Below are 19548 nucleotides of genomic sequence, written 5' to 3'. Positions count from 1 at the left end.
AACATAAGTAGGCTGGTAGTCCCCCACCTGACCAGAGACTTGTCTGTGGTTGCTGTCGGCAGGTGTAGTGCTACCTGGCTTCTGGTTGGCGGCAAGGACATTCTGGCTGTAGATTGAAGCACTGCCACCCTGGTTAGAACTGTAGAGGATGGGGATTGGCCCACTACTGGCAACATAACTAGGCTGGTAGTCCCCCACCTGACCAGAGACTTGTCTGTGGTTGCTGTCGGCAGGTGTAGTGCTACCTGGCTTCTGGTTGGCGGCAAGGACATTCTGGCTGTAGATTGAAGCACTGCCACCCTGGTTAGAACTGTAGAGGATGGAGATTGGCCCACTACTGGCAACATAACTAGGCTGGTAGTCCCCCACCTGACCAGAGACTTGTCTGTGGTTGCTGTCGGCAAGTGTAGTGCTACCTGGCTTCTGGTTGGCGGCAAAGACATTCTGGCTGTAGATTGAAGCACTGCCACCCTGGTTAAAGGTAAACATGCTCTGGCGTGGTGTTGCACCAAGGGTAGAGCCAGGCTTGTAGGTTCCATAAGAGTTTTTACTAGGCGTAGAACTCGGGGTAAAGAGACTGGAGCTAGACCCCAGGCTAAGTATAGGATACTGCTGCTTTTGGAGGCAACATCTATACTCTGGGCATATTGACTAGAAGTTGAACCACTACTGGCGGAGGCATATCTACTCTGGTATGGCTTGACATATTGAGAGAAGCTGGGCTTGTACCCATTTGTTGCACTCCCATCTTCAGTAGACCCAAAATTCAGAGGACCTGGTCTAAATGAAGTTCCTGAAGAACCACGTGAGGGAGCTTGAAGGTAAGGGGTGGAAGCCATTTCCCTTGCGGACTGGTAGATTCCACTTTGTGCCACAGAATTCTGGGGGGTTGCTTTGAATAAATGGCTTCCCAGGAAATTCTGAACAGATCCAGAGTTGCTTGAACGAGGCTGTAATGGGACGGTTTTGGGCTGGATTCCCTTTGCTTCCCAACTTGAAACCATCTTCACTGCACTAGGGCTGGTGACACTTTGGCCTGAGGTTATACTGGCACGGGTGTGACGCTTGTTGTGGCTTACAGAGATTCTACTGGCTATAGAGCCAGAGAGGCCTAACATTCTTGGGGCAAGCTGGATAGAGCTTGAAGCAGAGCCTCTGCGGGATAGTTCCCGGTTATGGGTGTTGGGGCCAGTCTCTCTACGAGTAGCATCACTCTGGACAGATCTTGAAGTACTAAAAGTTGGTTTGATTGGATCCTGAGGATAGCCATCACCTGGTTGTTTCTGTTCATCTTCCACTTGGGAAGAGCCAGAATACATGTAGCCTCTTAATCTCTGGGCATCTAAACAGATTAAGGGAATTATGAGTCGCTGCAATTGTAAGGCTGGTCTTCAACAAAACAAAAAAAACACAATGTATTGTTTATGCCTTACCATGTGGAGCACAAGCAGATCTTAAATGTTCTGAGAATATGGAGCAAAGCAACACGATCCTGTAAAGAAAATCAATTCAGTACCTGTGCAACACAAGTGAAATTTAACAACATCAAAAGGTCAAGCAGGACCCATGTAGTAGATCAACAACACATTGTTCAAAGACTCTTACCACAAATTAATTCCAAAAGCCATATCTAAGTACCAACAGACAAGCCACCACTATAGTTGCCAAGTTGAACCCTTAAACCCACTGTGATTTACTGCCTTGCTTAGTTGCCGTACTAGCTGGGAGTATATTTATTGCCTGAACCTGCAACTGCCATTCAATCACTGGCTCATTGATTGATCACGTTCAGCTTTATGTCTTTGTTGAGAGAACAGATTTTAAATCAATCAAGGATGGAGGAAGGAAGAAGTTAAGGGGAGAATTGCTTCTCTCCCCTCACCTCCTTCTCAAAACCCATTGAAGAAGCCGATCAGAGGGGCGGGACCTCTGGCTTTCTCATCCAACGGGTTTTGAGAAGGAGACAAGGAGAGAGGACTCGAAGAGTAAGCAATTGAGATCTTCCCAATCAGAGAGTTAAAAAATTCATCCAAACAAGAGGGCTATCGTTATGACATCACAATGACATGCAGCTGAACATGATCAATCAAGCAAACAGTGATGACGACTGCATTTTCATACAGGCAAACTAATTAAGATTTTTTTCCCACGCTCGTTGGTCTTTTTCAGAACAATTTTTCAGAGCTGATCTGATGGTCAAAAGACCAATTAGTGAAGAAAAAAATCAGAATTGGACTGTGTGTCTAAACACAGCCAAACATACACCCAACTGATATAGCAACTACACAAGGCAGTAAGGATGTGTTTCAACAAGCAGCCCAATTTAGATTTTATCACTGGAATAGCCTATTGGGAATCGTATTTATTTTTTTTTTTTAAAGGTGCTGGGTCATGGGATGAGACAGTTATCTAAATCTGATGAATTCTAAATAATAATGAAGAGACAATTACGATAGATTTGTGCCCATCGAAATGTTCTTATGAGTTTAGCGAAGTACATGGTACGTTTACATTTTGGGGTCGAGGAAGTTGGAAGGTCAAACTGCGTAATTACGTTGACTACACAATAACGTTCCTCAAATTATGACAGAGAAAATTGGTTGTGTCATTTAGAGGGAAATTGCGTGCATTATAGCTTTGAGTCACTTTACAGGGAAAAAAAGTTCCAAATATATATATATTTTTTAAAAGTAGCTGAATATCGTTTTACAATAATTCCCGGTTATTGATTTTGGTTTGATTGTTCAGATAACACCATTTGAAGTTAAACAGGAGGTTAAGGTATACTAACATTAGAATCTGTTTTCATTATGGGGAACAATGAAAAGCCCGCAAAGTGGATTGCAGGCTGAGTTTATTTTATGTTAAATGGACAGTGCACGTTTATCACAATTGTTTGAGTTTATTGGCAGGGTATAAAGCATTTTGGGAGACAATCCTTTAAAGAACTGAATGAGTTACATGAAACATTGAGGACATTTAAAACAAATTATTTGAGGGTATTATTATAATTGTTAGGTTTTGTTTGTAGCAAACGTTTTGGGTTTAAGGGGATTTCCATGTTCCCAGAGACAAGATATCTTAAAGGGGTACACTCACATATGGAATATTAGGAGTTTTATTTTCAGAGTTTTGATTAAACATTTTTTTTTTAAAATAAGATAAAGGGTTCTTTAATATGTCGAATATGGAATAGAACACATGTAAGGGGATGGTGTAACCTTTGACCTGCTTTCATGGCTCGCCCAAGTGGTCTGATCAGCGCCAGGGGGGTGCCATTTGAATAAGGAATTTGTGGTCATAGGTAATACTTTAAAAAAATATATATATTTTTTTTTATTATATATATTTATTCATTTTTTATGTATTTTTTTTAAGGTAAATTAATTATAGTGGAGTTTAATTAACCTATATAAGGACTTTAGAAATTGCCATCAGAGACATGTTTTTCTAAAAAATCCATGAGTTTAGATAAAGCCAAACAGTGAGACATTTAGTTAAAATTTGGAAACATGAGAAAAAGAGCTACAGACAGATAGGGGGAAAAGGCAGACAGAAGGTCAATCCCCCGCACTGCAGAGACCTTGAAGGTTGGAGAGCAGAGAGGAGAAGTTTTAGAAGGGAGCCAGGACGAGCAAAGATAACAGAATGTGTAGATAACAGTTACCGAGTGGAGACAAAAGGAAGAATTGGACATGTGGAGAATGAAAGGGGCGCTCCTACATGATAATGTCAGAACATAAGGATAATACTAATCTTATCTAAGTCATTATTTAGAGTAGGTAAGGTTGTTACCTGGGCAGAGCCAGGTATCAAATGGGGAGGGTGTCCGTATGGGGATTGCATGATAGCCAACTTGGGACAGTTCTGGGATTGGAGAAGAGGGTATCCTTGTAGCATAGGGGATCCCACAAAGGTGGATAGGTTTTCCATGATATGGGGGAAACCTGGGAGCACTGTTGAACTCTGTAAAGATGATGAAATCCTACTAACCATCAAAACCATTAAGCTCTCTGATGCAGGCACTTACACCCTCGGACTACAAAGGAGGGGGACAGACACGATGGGTGTGTTTTCTATTAAGGTACTGCCAAAACCACAGAGGTCCCAGACGAACCAGAGCCAGACACACTCCTCTACCACCCCTGGACCGAGCCTACCACCCACCACCACTGTGTCAAATCCCATTCAGGTAATTAACGTTAGAGACGATTCAGCTATTGATCAATTAGGCACTGAGACTGGTTTTGATGGTAGGGACAATTTGTGGCTGTCTTATATGAGGTATACAGCTAAGACCCTGAAAAGAAAGGCAATTACAGTTGCATCACAGGTACCGGTAGTGGCATGGACTATGGGAGATTGCCTGAAGCTGATTGCAGTAGTAACATGACCATCAATGCCAGTTGCAGGCCTAAACCAAACTAGTGGTCTGGCTGATGTGTGGTGGATATGTGGACCCAAAAGAATACTGAGACCCATTCTTAGAGGAGACTGGCAAGGTACGTGTGCTCTGACCAGTTTGATAATTCCACTGACCATTGTTGATGTTACTGCTGAACAGCTGTTGGGTTCTGTATCCAGGGGGCCTGAAAACATTACATCCCATGGGAGACATAGACATAGTGCTCCATGGACGGAGGATGTAGTTGATATACACACTAATCTGTTGGGGTTGCCTGTTGGGGTTCCTCATGAATTTCAGGCATTGGGTAGGAATGACGGACTCTGGCACTTACTACCTATTATAGGTCCAGCCATAGTGGATGCAAGACAGACTGCATGGATTAATTATATCTACTATTTTTTTATTTTACCTTAATTTAACCATTCAAGTCAGTTAAGAACAAATTCTTATTTTCAATGACGGCCTAGGAACAGTGGGTTAACTGCCTGTTCAGGGGCAGAACGACAGATTTGTACCTTGTCAGCTCGTACTAGTCCAACGCTCTAACCACTAGGCTACCCTGCCGCCCCTACTATAATCAACAGCGTTCTGTGAATTACTCCTGTGATGCACTCACTGGTATGTCTGAACAGCTGGAGGCCACATCTAGGGTTGCCAGACAGAATAGACATGGTAGTATATATATCTGCTGAGATGAGGACCATGGCAGGGGTGGAGGAGCCTGGTTTGGTAAGTACACTGGTATGGCGGTTACTGGATTTCTGACCCTAATTCTTGTATTTTTATTATTGATGTGTTGTGCTGCTTGCATCATACCGTGTTTTAAGAAGTCTGTTACAGATGTGAAGGCTTCAAGCATGATGCCTTTGCTTGATGCTCCAGTTGGAGATGCTGATACTGAATCATGCTTTGAGGAAACATGTCTGTCTCTTTTGTTGAATCAGAGGGTATGTTTATTACAAAACCAGACATCGCAAATTACTTTAATGAATATTTTACAGGCAAAGTGGACAAGTTGAGGAATGCTATGATTCCAACTGATGGCTCCATGTCATATACCCTTATAAAAGATTGTATCAGGCAATGCATGTTCAAATTTCACCAAGTAGAAAGGGAAGAAGTAGAAAGGATGCTGTTGTCTCTTTCGGATGACAATTCACCTGGTACAGATAATCTTCATGCCAAATTGCTTAGAGTTACAGCTAACCAACTATCTACCCTAATCTCTAAAATGTTTAATAAGTGTTTGATGTATGGGGTGTTCCCAGAAGTCTGGAAAGAGTCCAAGGTTATTCCACTACCTAAGGATAAAAAAAGCTGCATTCACTGGTCCTAATAGTCATCATATAAGCTTCCTGCCTGTGTCCAGTCAATTTGAAAAACATTGTATCTGTACAAATCAAGGACTATTTCTCATGTAAAGGTCTGATAACAGGTTTCCAACATGCATTCAAAGGGTATGCTACGAATACGGCCTTAGAACAAAAGACAGATCATTGGTTAAAGAGTATGGATGACAGGAAGTTAGTCGATGCAGTGTTGCGAGATTTCAGTGCTGCTTTTGATGTAGTTGATCACGAACTGTTACTAGGTAAACTCAAATATGTTTAAGTCTGCAGCTCTCTTGGATAGAAAGCTATCTATCCAGGAGAAGGCAAAAGGTGTTCTTTAATGGTAGCTTTAACAGTAAAGATATACGCTGTGATCTTCCTCAAGAAAGCTGCCTAGGCCCACTTCTCTTTACCTCCAGTAATGAACAAAGCAAGAGTAGTAATATATGCTGATGACTCTACGATGTATACCGCAGCATCAGAATGTAATGAGCTAACAGATGTACTGAGTAGTGACCTAAGAATGGTGTCTGAATGAGTTGATATGAACAAATTGTGTTGAACTTTTCTTAAACTAAATGTATTGTATTTGGTTGAAGATATATGCTTGCTGATGATCCCTTATTGAATAGAAGACATGTAGAGCAAGTGAAAAAAACAAAACTACAAGGTATGTTGGATGCAGCTTTATCATGGTCAGAACACATAGATAATATTGCTATTAAGAATGGTAAGGTAATTGCTGTTCCAAGAAAATGTTCAGAGTATGTAACATCTAGCATTCTGAATCATGTGATTCAATCCCTGGTCCTATCACACATCAAATGTTAAGCCCAACACAGCTTCAGGCTCATTGTAGAGATCCAGTCATGCAACATCTTAACAAATGCCAGCATTCAAAAAGTCCTGCTGGACCAAGCAGACATGTCAGTAAAAAAAACTTAATGGATACAACAGTGAGACTGAACTTGGATAAGATTCAGCGTTATTTATTAAAACCATTGAAGTACAGCGCCTGGCATCACTTCATGGTCTCAGCACCTAGAAGATAAACAGTAGATCATTAACAAGCAAACATGAAGACAGGCTGCCCAATTCTGATTACTAACCCCCCCAATTTTCAAGAGCAGAGTGGCAAAAAGATCAATAAGCTGCCCGTGTAAACCTAACAGGCTAAGTAGCATAAAAATAAACACCAATCACCTCAACTTGACTTCACAGCATTGGGATTATAGCTGCGCTGATAGCTTTGCCTGGGGGCAGGTTTAGAGGTGCTTGGTTTCTGGACATAGGTTGAAGAACTGCCAGCTTTGACAGAACTGTAGAGGATGGAGATTGGCCCACTACTGACAACATAAGTAGGCTGGTAGTCCCCCACCTGACCAGAGACTTGTCTGTGGTTGCTGTCGGCAGGTGTAGTGCTACCTGGCTTCTGGTTGGCGGCAAGGACATTCTGGCTGTAGATTGAAGCACTGCCACCCTGGTTAGAACTGTAGAGGATGGAGATTGGCCCACTACTGGCAACATAACTAGGCTGGTAGTCCCCCACCTGACCAGAGACTTGTCTGTGGTTGCTGTCGGCAGGTGTAGTGCTACCTGGCTTCTGGTTGGCGGCAAGGACATTCTGGCTGTAGATTGAAGCACTGCCACCCTGGTTAGAACTGTAGAGGATGGGGATTGGCCCACTACTGGCAACATAACTAGGCTGGTAGTCCCCCACCTGACCAGAGACTTGTCTGTGGTTGCTGTCGGCAAGTGTAGTGCTACCTGGCTTCTGGTTGGCGGCAAAGACATTCTGGCTGTAGATTGAAGCACTGCCACCCTGGTTAAAGGTAAACATGCTCTGGCGTGGTGTTGCACCAAGGGTAGAGCCAGGCTTGTAGGTTCCATAAGAGTTTTTACTAGGCGTAGAACTCGGGGTAAAGAGACTGGAGCTAGACCCCAGGCTAAGTATAGGGATACTGCTGCTTTTGGAGGCAACATCTATACTCTGGGCATATTGACTAGAAGTTGAACCACTACTGGCGGAGGCATATCTACTCTGGTATGGCTTGACATATTGAGAGAAGCTGGGCTTGTACCCATTTGTTGCACTCCCATCTTCAGTAGACCCAAAATTCAGAGGACCTGGTCTAAATGAAGTTCCTGAAGAACCACGTGAGGGAGCTTGAAGGTAAGGGGTGGAAGCCATTTCCCTTGCGGACTGGTAGATTCCACTTTGTGCCACAGAATTCTGGGGGGTTGCTTTGAATAAATGGCTTCCCAGGAAATTCTGAACAGATCCAGAGTTGCTTGAACGAGGCTGTAATGGGACGGTTTTGGGCTGGATTCCCTTTGCTTCCCAACTTGAAACCATCTTCACTGCACTAGGGCTGGTGACACTTTGGCCTGAGGTTATACTGGCACGGGTGTGACGCTTACAGAGATTCTACTGGCTATAGAGCCAGAGAGGCCTAACATTCTTGGGGCAAGCTGGATAGAGCTTGAAGCAGAGCCTCTGCGGGATAGTTCCCGGTTATGGGTGTTGGGGCCAGTCTCTCTACGAGTAGCATCACTCTGGACAGATCTTGAAGTACTAAAAGTTGGTTTGATTGGATCCTGAGGATAGCCATCACCTGGTTGTTTCTGTTCATCTTCCACTTGGGAAGAGCCAGAATACATGTAGCCTCTTAATCTCTGGGCATCTAAACAGATTAAGGGAATTATGAGTCGCTGCAATTTTAAGGCTGGTCTTCAACAAAACAAAAAAACACAATGTATTGTTTATGCCTTACCATGTGGAGCACAAGCAGATCTTAAATGTTCTGAGAATATGGAGCAAAGCAACACGATCCTGTAAAGAAAATCAATTCAGTACCTGTGCAACACAAGTGAAATTTAACAACATCAAAAGGTCAAGCAGGACCCATGTAGTAGATCAACAACACATTGTTCAAAGACTCTTACCACAAATTAATTCCAAAAGCCATATCTAAGTACCAACAGACAAGCCACCACTATAGTTGCCAAGTTGAACCCTTAAACCCACTCTGATTTACTGCCTTGCTTAGTTGCCGTACTAGCTGGGAGTATATTTATTGCCTGAACCTGCAACTGCCATTCAATCACTGGCTCATTGATTGATCACGTTCAGCTTTATGTCTTTGTTGAGAGAACAGATTTTAAATCAATCAAGGATGGAGGAAGGAAGAAGTTAAGGGGAGAATTGCTTCTCTCCTCACCTCCTTCTCAAAACCCATTGAAGAAGCCGATCAGAGGGGCGGGACCTCTGGCTTTCTCATCCAACGGGTTTTGAGAAGGAGACAAGGAGAGAGGACTCGAAGAGTAAGCAATTGAGATCTTCCCAATCAGAGAGTTAAAAAATTTATCCAAACAAGGGAGCTATCGTTATGACATCACAATGACATGCAGCTGAACATGATCAATCAAGCAAACAGTGATGACGACTGCATTTTCATACAGGCAAACTAATTAAGATTTTTTTCCCACGCTCGTTGGTCTTTTTCAGAACAATTTTTCAGAGCTGATCTGATGGTCAAAAGACCAATTAGTGAAGAAAAAAAATCAGAATTGGACTGTGTGTCTAAACACAGCCAAACATACACCCAACTGATATACCAACTACACAAGGCAGTAAGGATGTGTTTCAACAAGCAGCCCAATTTAGATTTTATCACTGGAATAGCCTATTGGGAATCGTATTTATTTATTTTTTTAAAGGTGCTGGGTCATGGGATGAGACAGTTATCTAAATCTGATGAATTCTAAATAATAATGAAGAGACAATTACGATAGATTTGTGCCCATCGAAATGTTCTTATGAATTTAGCGAAGTACATGGTACGTTTACATTTTGGGGTCGAGGAAGTTGGAAGGTCAAACTGCGTAATTACGTTGACTACACAATAACGTTCCTCAAATTATGACAGAGAAAATTGGTTGTGTCATTTAGAGGGAAATTGCGTGCATTATAGCTTTGAGTCACTTTACAGGGAAAAAAGTTCCAAATATATATATATTTTTTAAAAGTAGCTGAATATCGTTTTACAATAATTCCCGGTTATTGATTTTGGTTTGATTGTTCAGATAACACCATTTGAAGTTAAACAGGAGGTTAAGGTATACTAACATTAGAATCTGTTTTCATTATGGGGAACAATGAAAAGCCCGCAAAGTGGATTGCAGGCTGAGTTTATTTTATGTTAAATGGACAGTGCACGTTTATCACAATTGTTTGAGTTTATTGGCAGGGTATAAAGCATTTTGGGGAGACAATCCTTTAAAGAACTGAATGAGTTACATGAAACATTGAGGACATTTAAAACAAATTATTTGAGGGTATTATTATAATTGTTAGGTTTTGTTTGTAGCAAACGTTTTGGGTTTAAGGGGATTTCCATGTTCCCAGAGACAAGATATCTTAAAGGGGTACACTCACATATGGAATATTAGGAGTTTTATTTTCTGAGTTTTGATTAAACAATTTAAAAAAAAAAAAGATAAAGGGTTCTTTAATATGTCGAATATGGTATGGAACACATGTAAGGGGATGGTGTAACCTTTGACCTGCTTTCATGGCTCGCCCAAGTGGTCTGATCAGCGCCAGGGGGGTGCCATTTGAATAAGGAATTTGTGGTTTTATGTATTGTTTTTAAGGTAAATTAATTATAGTGGAGTTTAATTAACCTATATAAGGACTTTAGAAATTGCCATCAGAGACATGTTTTTCTAAAAAATCCCTGAGTTTAGATAAAGCCAAACAGTGAGACATTTAGTTAAAATTTGGAAACATGAGAAAAAGAGCTACAGACAGATAGGGGGAAAAGGCAGACAGAAGGTCAATGCAGAGACCTTGAAGGTTGGAGAGCAGAGAGGAGAAGTTTTAGAAGGGAGCCAGGACGAGCAAAGATAACAGAATGTGTAGATAACAGTTACCAAGTGGAGACAAAAGGAAGAATTGGACATGTGGAGAATGAAAGGGGCGCTCCCATGATAATGTCAGAACAATGATAATGAACATGATAATGTCAGAAGGATAATACTAATCTTACCTAAGTCATTATTTAGAGTAGGTAAGGTTGTTACCTGGGCAGAGCCAGGTATCAAATGGGGGAGGGTGTCTGTATGGGGATTGCATGATAGCCAACTTGGGACAGTTCTGGGATTGGAGAAGAGGGTATCCTTGTAGCATAGGGGATCCCACAAAGGTGGATAGGTTTTCCATGATATGGGGGAAACCTGGGAGCACTGTTGAACTCTGTAAAGATGATGAAATCCTACTAACCATCAAAACCATTAAGCTCTCTGATGCAGGCACTTACACCCTCGGACTACAAAGGAGCGGGACAGACACGATGGGTGTGTTTTCTATTAAGGTACTACCAAAACCACAGAGGTCCCAGACGAACCAGAGCCAGACACACTCCTCTACCACCCCTGGACCGAGCCTACCACCCACCACCACTGTGTCAAATCCCATTCAGGTAATTAACGTTAGAGACGATTCAGCTATTGATCAATTAGGCACTGAGACTGGTTTTGATGGTAGGGACAATTTGTGGCTGTCTTATATGAGGTATACAGCTAAGACCCTGAAAAGAAAGGCAATTACAGTTGCATCACAGGTACCGGTAGTGGCATGGACTATGGGAGATTGCCCGAAGCTGATTGCAGTAGTAACATGACCATCAATGCCACTTGGCCAGTTGCAGGCCTAAACCAAACTAGTGGTCTGGCTGATGTGTGGTGGATATGTGGACCCAAAAGAATACTGAGACCCATTCTTAGAGGAGACTGGCAAGGTACGTGTGCTCTGACCAGTTTGATAATTCCACTGACCATTGTTGATGTTACTGCTGAACAGCTGTTGGGTTCTGTATCCAGGGGGCCTGAAAACATTACATCCCATGGACATAGTGCTCCATGGACGGAGGATGTAGTTGATATACACACTAATCTGTTGGGGTTGCCTGTTGGGGTTCCTCATGAATTTCAGGCATTGGGTAGGAATGACGGACTCTGGCACTTACTACCTATTATAGGTCCAGCCATAGTGGATGCAAGACAGACTGCATGGATTAATTATATCTACTATTTTTTTTATTTTACCTTAATTTAACCATTCAAGTCAGTTAAGAACAAATTCTTATTTTCAATGACGGCCTAGGAACAGTGGGTTAACTGCCTGTTCAGGGGCAGAACGACAGATTTGTACCTTGTCAGCTCGTACTAGTCCAACGCTCTAACCACTAGGCTACCCTGCCGCCCCTACTATAATCAACAGCGTTCTGTGAATTACTCCTGTGATGCACTCACTGGTATGTCTGAACAGCTGGAGGCCACATCTAGGGTTGCCAGACAGAATAGACATGGTAGTATATATATCTGCTGAGATGAGGACCATGGCAGGGGTGGAGGAGCCTGGTTTGGTAAGTACACTGGTATGGCGGTTACTGGATTTCTGACCCTAATTCTTGTATTTTTATTATTGATGTGTTGTGCTGCTTGCATCATACCGTGTTTTAAGAAGTCTGTTACAGATGTGAAGGCTTCAAGCATGATGCCTTTGCTTGATGCTCCAGTTGGAAGAAGTATAAAGGATGCTGTTGTCTCTTTCGGATGACAATTCACCTGGTACAGATAATCTTCATGCCAAATTGCTTAGAGTTACAGCTAACCAACTATCTACCCTAATCTCTAAAATGTTTAATAAGTGTTTGATGTATGGGGTGTTCCCAGAAGTCTGGAAAGAGTCCAAGGTTATTCCACTACCTAAGGATAAAAAAAGCTGCATTCACTGGTCCTAATAGTCATCATATAAGCTTCCTGCCTGTGTCCAGTCAATTTGAAAAACATTGTATCTGTACAAATCAAGGACTATTTCTCATGTAAAGGTCTGATAACAGGTTTCCAACATGCATTCAAAGGGTATGCTACGAATACGGCCTTAGCACAAAAGACAGATCATTGGTTAAAGAGTATGGATGACAGGAAGTTAGTCAATGCAGTGTTGCTAGATTTCAGTGCTGCTTTTGATGTAGTTGATCATGAACTGTTACTAGGTAAACTCAAATATGTTTTTAAGTCTGCAGCTCTATCTTGGATGGAAAGCTATCTATCCAGGAGAAGGCAAAAGGTGTTCTTTTAATGGTAGCTTTAACAGTAAAGATATACTCTGTGATCTTCCTCAAGGAAGCTGCCTAGGCCCACTTCTCTTTACCTCCAGTAATGAACAAAGCAAGAGTAGTAATATATGCTGATGACTCTACGATGTATACCGCAGCATCAGAATGTAATGAGCTAACAGATGTACTGAGTAGTGACCTAAGAATGGTGTCTGAATGAGTTGATATGAACAAATTGTGTTGAACTTTTCTTAAACTAAATGTATTGTATTTGGTTGAAGATATATGCTTGCTGATGATCCCTTATTGAATAGAAGACATGTAGAGCAAGTGAAAAAAACAAAACTACAAGGTATCATGTGGGATGCAGCTTTATCATGGTCAGAACACATAGATAATATTGCTATTAAGAATGGTAAGGTAATTGCTGTTCCAAGAAAATGTTCAGAGTATGTAACATCTAGCATTCTGAATCATGTGATTCAATCCCTGGTCCTATCACACATCAAATGTTAAGCCCAACACAGCTTCAGGCTCATTGTAGAGGTCCAGTCATGCAACATCTTAACAAAGGCCAGCATTCAAAAAGTCCTGCTGGACCAAGCAGACATGTAAGTAAAAAAAACTTAATGGATACAACAGTGAGACTGAATTTGGATAAGATTCAGCGTTATTTATTAAAACCATTGAAGTACAGCACCTGGCATCACTTCATGGTCTCAGCACCTAGAAGATAAACAGTAGATCATTAACAAGCAAACATGAAGACAGGCTGCCCAATTCTGATTACTAACCCCCCCAATTTTCAAGAGCAGAGTGGCAAAACCATCAATAAGCTGCCCGTGTAAACCTAACAGGCTAAGTAGCATAAAAATAAACACCAATCACCTCAACTGGTGGTTACAGCTCTCACTTAGTCATTTTCTGGGCTCCCATCTAGTAGAGTGTGAGACTTGGACGTAGGGAGTGCTGGGACCCTCCTGTTTGGCAGGTGGAGTGTGGTTTTGCTGTGGCTTGTTAACACTTGAGCTGGTTTTGGAGTGGCTAGTGGAGGCACTACGCCCACTATGAATACTGTCTTTGAGCCGACTGATACGAGTGCCACCGTAGCGTGCTGGGATGTTGTAGATGTAGACCAGAACAACGCTTTGAGGTGTGGTGGTACTGCTGGTCCTGCTCTGGGTAGGTCCTCTGGTATAGCTAGGGATTGACTTCACAGTATTGGGAGTGTAGCTGCGCTGATAGCTTTGCCTGGGGGCAGGTTTAGAGGTGCTTGGTTTCTGGACATAGGTTGAAGAACTGCCAGCCTGGGCAGAACTGTAGAGGATGGAGATTGGCCCACTACTTGCAACATAACTAGGCTGGTAGTCCCCCACCTGACCAGAGACGTGTCTGTGGTTGTTGTCGGCAGGTGTAGTGCTGCTTGGCATCTGGTTGGCGGCAAGGACATTCTGGCTGTAGATTGAAGCACTGCCACCCTGGTTAGAGGTAAACATGCTCTGGCGTGGTGTTGCATCAAGGGTAGAGCCAGGCTTGTAGGTTCCATAGGAGTTTTTACTAGGCGTAGAACTCGGGGTAAAGGGACTGGAGCTAGACCCCAGGCTAAGTATAGGGATATTGCTGCTTTTGGAGGCAACATCTATACTCTTGGCATATTGACTAGAAGTTGAACCACTACTGGCAGAGGCATATCTACTCTGGTATGGCTTGACATATTGAGAGAAGCTGGGCTTGTACGCATTTGTTGCACTCCCACCTTCAGTAGACCCAAAATGCAGAGGACCTGGTCTAAATGAAGTTCCTGAAGAACCACGTGAGGGAGCTTGAAGGTAAGGGGTGGAAGCCATTTCCCTTGCGGACTGGTAGATTCCACTTTGTGCCACAGAATTCTGGGGGGTTGCTTTGAATAAATGGCTTCCCAGGAAATTCTGAACAGATCCAGAGTTGCTTGAACGAGGCTGTAATGGGACAGTTTTGGGCTGGATTCCCTTTGCTTCCCAACTTGAAACCATCTTCACTGCACTAGGGCTGGTGACACTTTGGCCTGAGGTTATACTGGCACGGGTGTGACGCTTGTTGTGGCTGACAGAGATACTACTGGCTATAGAGCCAGAGAGGCCTAACATTCTTGGGGCAGGCTGGATAGAGCTTGAAGCTGAGCCTCTGCGGGATAGTTCCTGGTTATGGGTGTTGGGGCCAGTCTCTCTACGAGTAGCATCACTCTGGACAGATCTTGAAGTACTAAAAGTTGGTTTGATTGGATCCTGAGGATAGCCGTCACCTGGTTGTTTCTGTTCATCTTCCACTTGGGAAGAGCCAGAATACATGTAGCCTCTTAATCTCTGGGCATCTAAACAGATTAAGGGAATTATGAGTCGCCGCAATTTTAAGGCTGGTCTTCAACAAAACAAAATGTATTGTTTATGCCTTACCATGTGGAGCACAAGCAGATCTTAAATGTTCTGAGAATATGGAGCAAAGCAACACGATCCTGTAAAGAAAATCAATTCAGTACCTGTGCAACACAAGTGAAATTTAACAACATCAAAAGGTCAAGCAGGACCCATGTAGTAGATCAACAACACATTGTTCAAAGACTCTTACCACAAATTAATTCCAAAAGCCATATCTAAGTACCAACAGACAAGCCACCACTATAGTTGCCAAGTTGAACCCTTAAACCCACTGTGATTTACTGCCTTGCTTAGTTGCCGTACTAGCTGGGAGTATATTTATTGCCTGAACCTGCAACTGCCATTCAATCACTGGCTCATTGATTGATCACGTTCAGCTTTATGTCTTTGTTGAGAGAACAGATTTTAAAACAATCAAGGATGGAGGAAGGAAGAAGTTAAGGGGAGAATTGCTTCTCTCTCCTCACCTCCTTCTCAAAACCCATTGAAGAAGCCGATCAGAGGGGCGGGACCTCTGGCTTTCTCATCCAATGGGTTTTGAGAAGGATACAAGGAGAGAGGACTCGAAGAGTAAGCAATTGAGATCTTCCCAATCAGAGAGTTAAGAAATTCATCCAAACAAGAGGGCTATCGTTATGACATCACAATGACATGCAGCTGAACATGATCAATCAAGCAAACAGTGATGACGAGTGCATTTTCATACAGGCAAACCAATTAAGATTTTTTTCCCACGCTAGTTGGTCTTTTTCAGAACTATTTTTCAGAGCTGATCTGATGGTCAAAAGACCAATTAGTGAAGAAAAAAAAATCAGAATTTGACTGTGTGTCTAAACACAGCCACACATACACCCAACTGATATACCAACAACACAAGGCAGTAAGGATGTGTTTCAACAAGCAGCCCAATTTAGATTTTTTTTCCCACCACTAGTCGGCCTTTCCACCAATCGCATTGGATCTTTTCACATCAGATCTTTCTCAGAGCTGATCAGATTGGTCAAAAGACCAATTAGTTTATTAAAAGAAAATCTGATTTGGGCTGCCTGTCTAAACACAGCCCAAGTCACAGCGCAAGCGGGCCTACATTTTCTAGCTGGCAGCAATTGCATTTTTTAGTCTGTGCGTGCTGTAGTACTTAAATACCCACACCAGCAGAAATTCTGGATTTTATTTGAATGTTACAACCCACCAGCATGGCATTGTTTATTAATCAGAAACAGCTGCAAAGTTATTCCATGGAGCAATTTAAAATAGGGTGTGCAAACTTATGATTTTGGACCTTCACTTTTTTTTAACCAGAAAATGATCTTTATTCTTTTCACTTTTTTAGCTAGTCTGTACTCAAAAATAAATTAACATAATAGATAGTTATATATCATACACATATATAAGGCACTGCATCTCAGTGCAATAGGATGTATCACATCTGGCCGTGATTGGGAGACCCATAGGGCGGCGCACAATTGGCCCACATTAAATGCACTATGCATTATGTGGGTTGAATGCTGTAATAACACAGAATAAAACAATTCATAAAAGTCCCTTGACGGTAGTGACTGCTTATCACTTATTAACCATCATTTATTCACATTACATTACTTTATAAAATATTTCAGTTGTTGTGTATGTTACATTTGCTTTATTTTATTAATGTATTATTTGATACCAAATCATCATCTCTGTAGAGCTGCTGCCTATGCTGTCTGACAATATCACCATTTTCGTAGTTCTTCAAAGTAAATAAGGCCTATAGATCATGTATTTTCAGGTAGATACCTCACAAAGCAACTGCTGTATATCCCTCTCGATCACGCATGCTTCTGTCTCTGCTCTCCCCTTCTCTTTCCTACACTAACCTAATGTAGCAGGCTTGAAAGAAACACAGAACCGACAAGTAGGTGCTAGGAGGCACGTCGACTGCAGCGGTGTATTTGATCTGCGCATGTGCCAGCACCAGCAGCGCACCCCTCACTCTATGTATGAGTGAGTAAGGCATGCATGTTAGCTAAAACTCTTCTCCAATAGAAATCCCCGATCACACTTTTAGGTAATGTCATGGTGGCTTTGTCTAGCTAAATTCACGTGTAGAAACATGTCATCGGGTCTAAAGGTCGTCTCGCGCCGAACTGCGTATGTGCTGGCCGTGAACTCAAGGGTCTCCTTCGATATAAAGTTGTTTGTGACGAAAATGAAAACGTGTCAGTTTGTCGCTTTCACGAAGTTGGAGTAATAACATGTTCAACTGTATGTAACCTGGCGCAAGTTATGACATTACCAACCAGAACGTCACTAATAGGTCCGGTATCACATCATCAACTTGTACCCACCACATTTTTACCAACGTGGCAGAATATGGTTATAAAGCTGTATCAGTGGAACTAGGTTGTAGTGATCATAAATTGGTTGCACTCTAGGAAAACTAAAATACCAAAGGCTGGCCCTAAAATAATCTACAGAAGGTGCTACAGAAGTGTGCAGTAAGGATGATCCTGAAATGTCACTAGGTTAGTTTATTAAATTATTTATGAGTATAGCTGATAAGCATGCCCCTTTAAAAGAAAATGCACTGTGAAGTCGATCAGTGCCCATGGATTGATGATGAGCTGAGAAATTGAATGATTTTTAAAAAGCAGCAGATAAATATGGTACTCTGTTTGATAAGCAAAATTATTGTAAATTAAGAAATCTGGTGACCAAGCTAAACAAAGGAAAGAAGGGATTCTATCAACACAAATTTGTATTTAACTAGGCAAGTCAGTTAAGAACAAATTCTTATTTTCAATGACGGCCTAGGAACACTGGGTTAACTGCCTGTACAGGGGCAGAATGACAGATTTGTACCTTGTCAGCTCGGGGCTATGAACTTGCAACCTTTTGGTTACTAGTCCAACTCTCTAACCACTAGGCTACCCTGCCGCCCCATATAAAGTAAAGGGTGATGGGAAAAAACTGGGGGAAACGTTGAACGCTATTATGGGTAGGAATTCGAAACATGTCTGTCTCTTTTGTTGAATTTGTTGAATGTTTATTACAAAACGACACGACATCGCAAATTACTTTAATGAATATTTTACAGGCAATGTGGACAAGTTGAGGAATGCTATGATTCCAACTGATGGCTCCATGTCATATACCCTTATAAAAGATTGTATCAGGCAATGCATGTTCAAATTTCACCAAGTAGAAAGGGAAGAAATAGAAAGGATGCTGTTGTCTCTTTCGGATGACAATTCACCTGGTACAGAAAATCTTCATGCCAAATTGCTTCGAGTTACAGCTAACCAACTATCTACCCTAATCTCTAAAATGTTTAATAAGTGTTTGATGTATGGGGTGTTCCCAGAAGTCTGGAAAGAGTCCAAGGTTATTCCACTACCTAAGGATAAAAAAAGCTGCATTCACTGGTCCTAATAGTCATCATATAAGCTTCCTGCCTGTGTCCAGTCAATTATTTGAAAAAAATTGTATCTGTACAAATCAAGGACTATTTCTCATGTAAAGGTCTGATAACAGGTTTCCAACATGCATTCAAAGGGTATGCTACGAATACGGCCTTAGCACAAAAGACAGATCATTGGTTAAAGAGTATGGATGACAGGAAGTTAGTTGATGCAGTGTTGCTAGATTTCAGTGCTGCTTTTGATGTAGTTGATCATGAACTGTTACTAGGTAAACTCAAATATGTTTTTAAGTCTGCAGCTCTCTTGGATGGAAAGCTATCTATCCAGGAGAAGGCAAAAGGTGTTCTTTAATGGTAGCTTTAACAGTAAAGATATACGCTGTGATCTTCCTCAAGGAAGCTGCCTAGGCCCACTTCTCTTTACCTCCAGTAATGAACAAAGCAAGAGTAGTAATATATGCTGATGACTCTACAATGTATACCGCAGCATCAGAATGTAATGAGCTAACAGATGTACTGAGTAGTGACCTAAGAATGGTGTCTGAATGAGTTGATATGAACAAATTGTGTTGAACTTTTCTAAAACTAAATGTATTGTATTTGGTTGAAGATATATGCTTGCTGATGATCCCTTATTGAATTTGTCGATGAATAGAAGACATGTAGAGCAAGTGAAAATAATTAAACTACAAGGTATCATGTTGGATGCAGCTTTATCATGGTCAGAACACATTGATAATATTGTTATTAAGATTGGACATTTAGAGTACTGTCCAGGTATATGGTCAATCCATGGTCCTATCACACTTAGAGTACTGTCCAGTTATATGGTCAATCCCTGGTCCTATCACACTTAGAGTACTGTCCA

At 41.8% G+C, this 19548-nt stretch overlaps 1 protein-coding gene and 1 long non-coding RNA gene across 28 annotated transcripts in view; both read right to left on the bottom strand.

Moving 5' to 3' along the window:
• The window catches only part of LOC118377052 (uncharacterized), a 49473-nt gene extending 33811 nt beyond the window's left edge, over positions 1-15662 (bottom strand). For 2 of the 27 annotated variants that reach the window (XM_052470237.1, XM_052470253.1), the window contains exons 1-5: positions 15468-15660; positions 15296-15354; positions 14620-15213; positions 7118-7839; positions 28-369 (exon numbers count right to left, since the gene is read on the bottom strand). In XM_052470237.1, coding sequence (XP_052326197.1) covers positions 28-369; positions 7118-7839; positions 14620-15213; positions 15296-15354; positions 15468-15490 — 1740 coding nt within the window. In that variant the 5' untranslated portion in view covers positions 15491-15660. Of the gene's footprint in view, positions 1-27; positions 417-7117; positions 7840-14619; positions 15214-15295; positions 15355-15467 lie in introns of all 27 variants that reach the window. The other 25 variants (XM_052470236.1, XM_052470242.1, XM_052470234.1 and 22 more) reach the window with 22 other exon arrangements.
• Positions 8244-8852, bottom strand: LOC118377051 (uncharacterized). Its single transcript, XR_004824151.2, has 3 exons — positions 8686-8852; positions 8514-8572; positions 8244-8423 (listed from the first exon to the last, which is right to left on the bottom strand). It is a non-coding gene; the product is annotated as an uncharacterized LOC118377051 (long non-coding RNA).
• Positions 15663-19548: the final 3886 nt, after the last annotated feature.

This window comes from Oncorhynchus keta, chromosome 19 (genome assembly GCF_023373465.1).
Source record: "Oncorhynchus keta strain PuntledgeMale-10-30-2019 chromosome 19, Oket_V2, whole genome shotgun sequence".
In the NCBI taxonomy this organism is placed as follows: Eukaryota; Metazoa; Chordata; class Actinopteri; order Salmoniformes; family Salmonidae; genus Oncorhynchus; species Oncorhynchus keta.
Note: the sequence above shows the minus strand (reverse complement) of the source record. Positions and strands in the feature narration are given on the sequence as shown.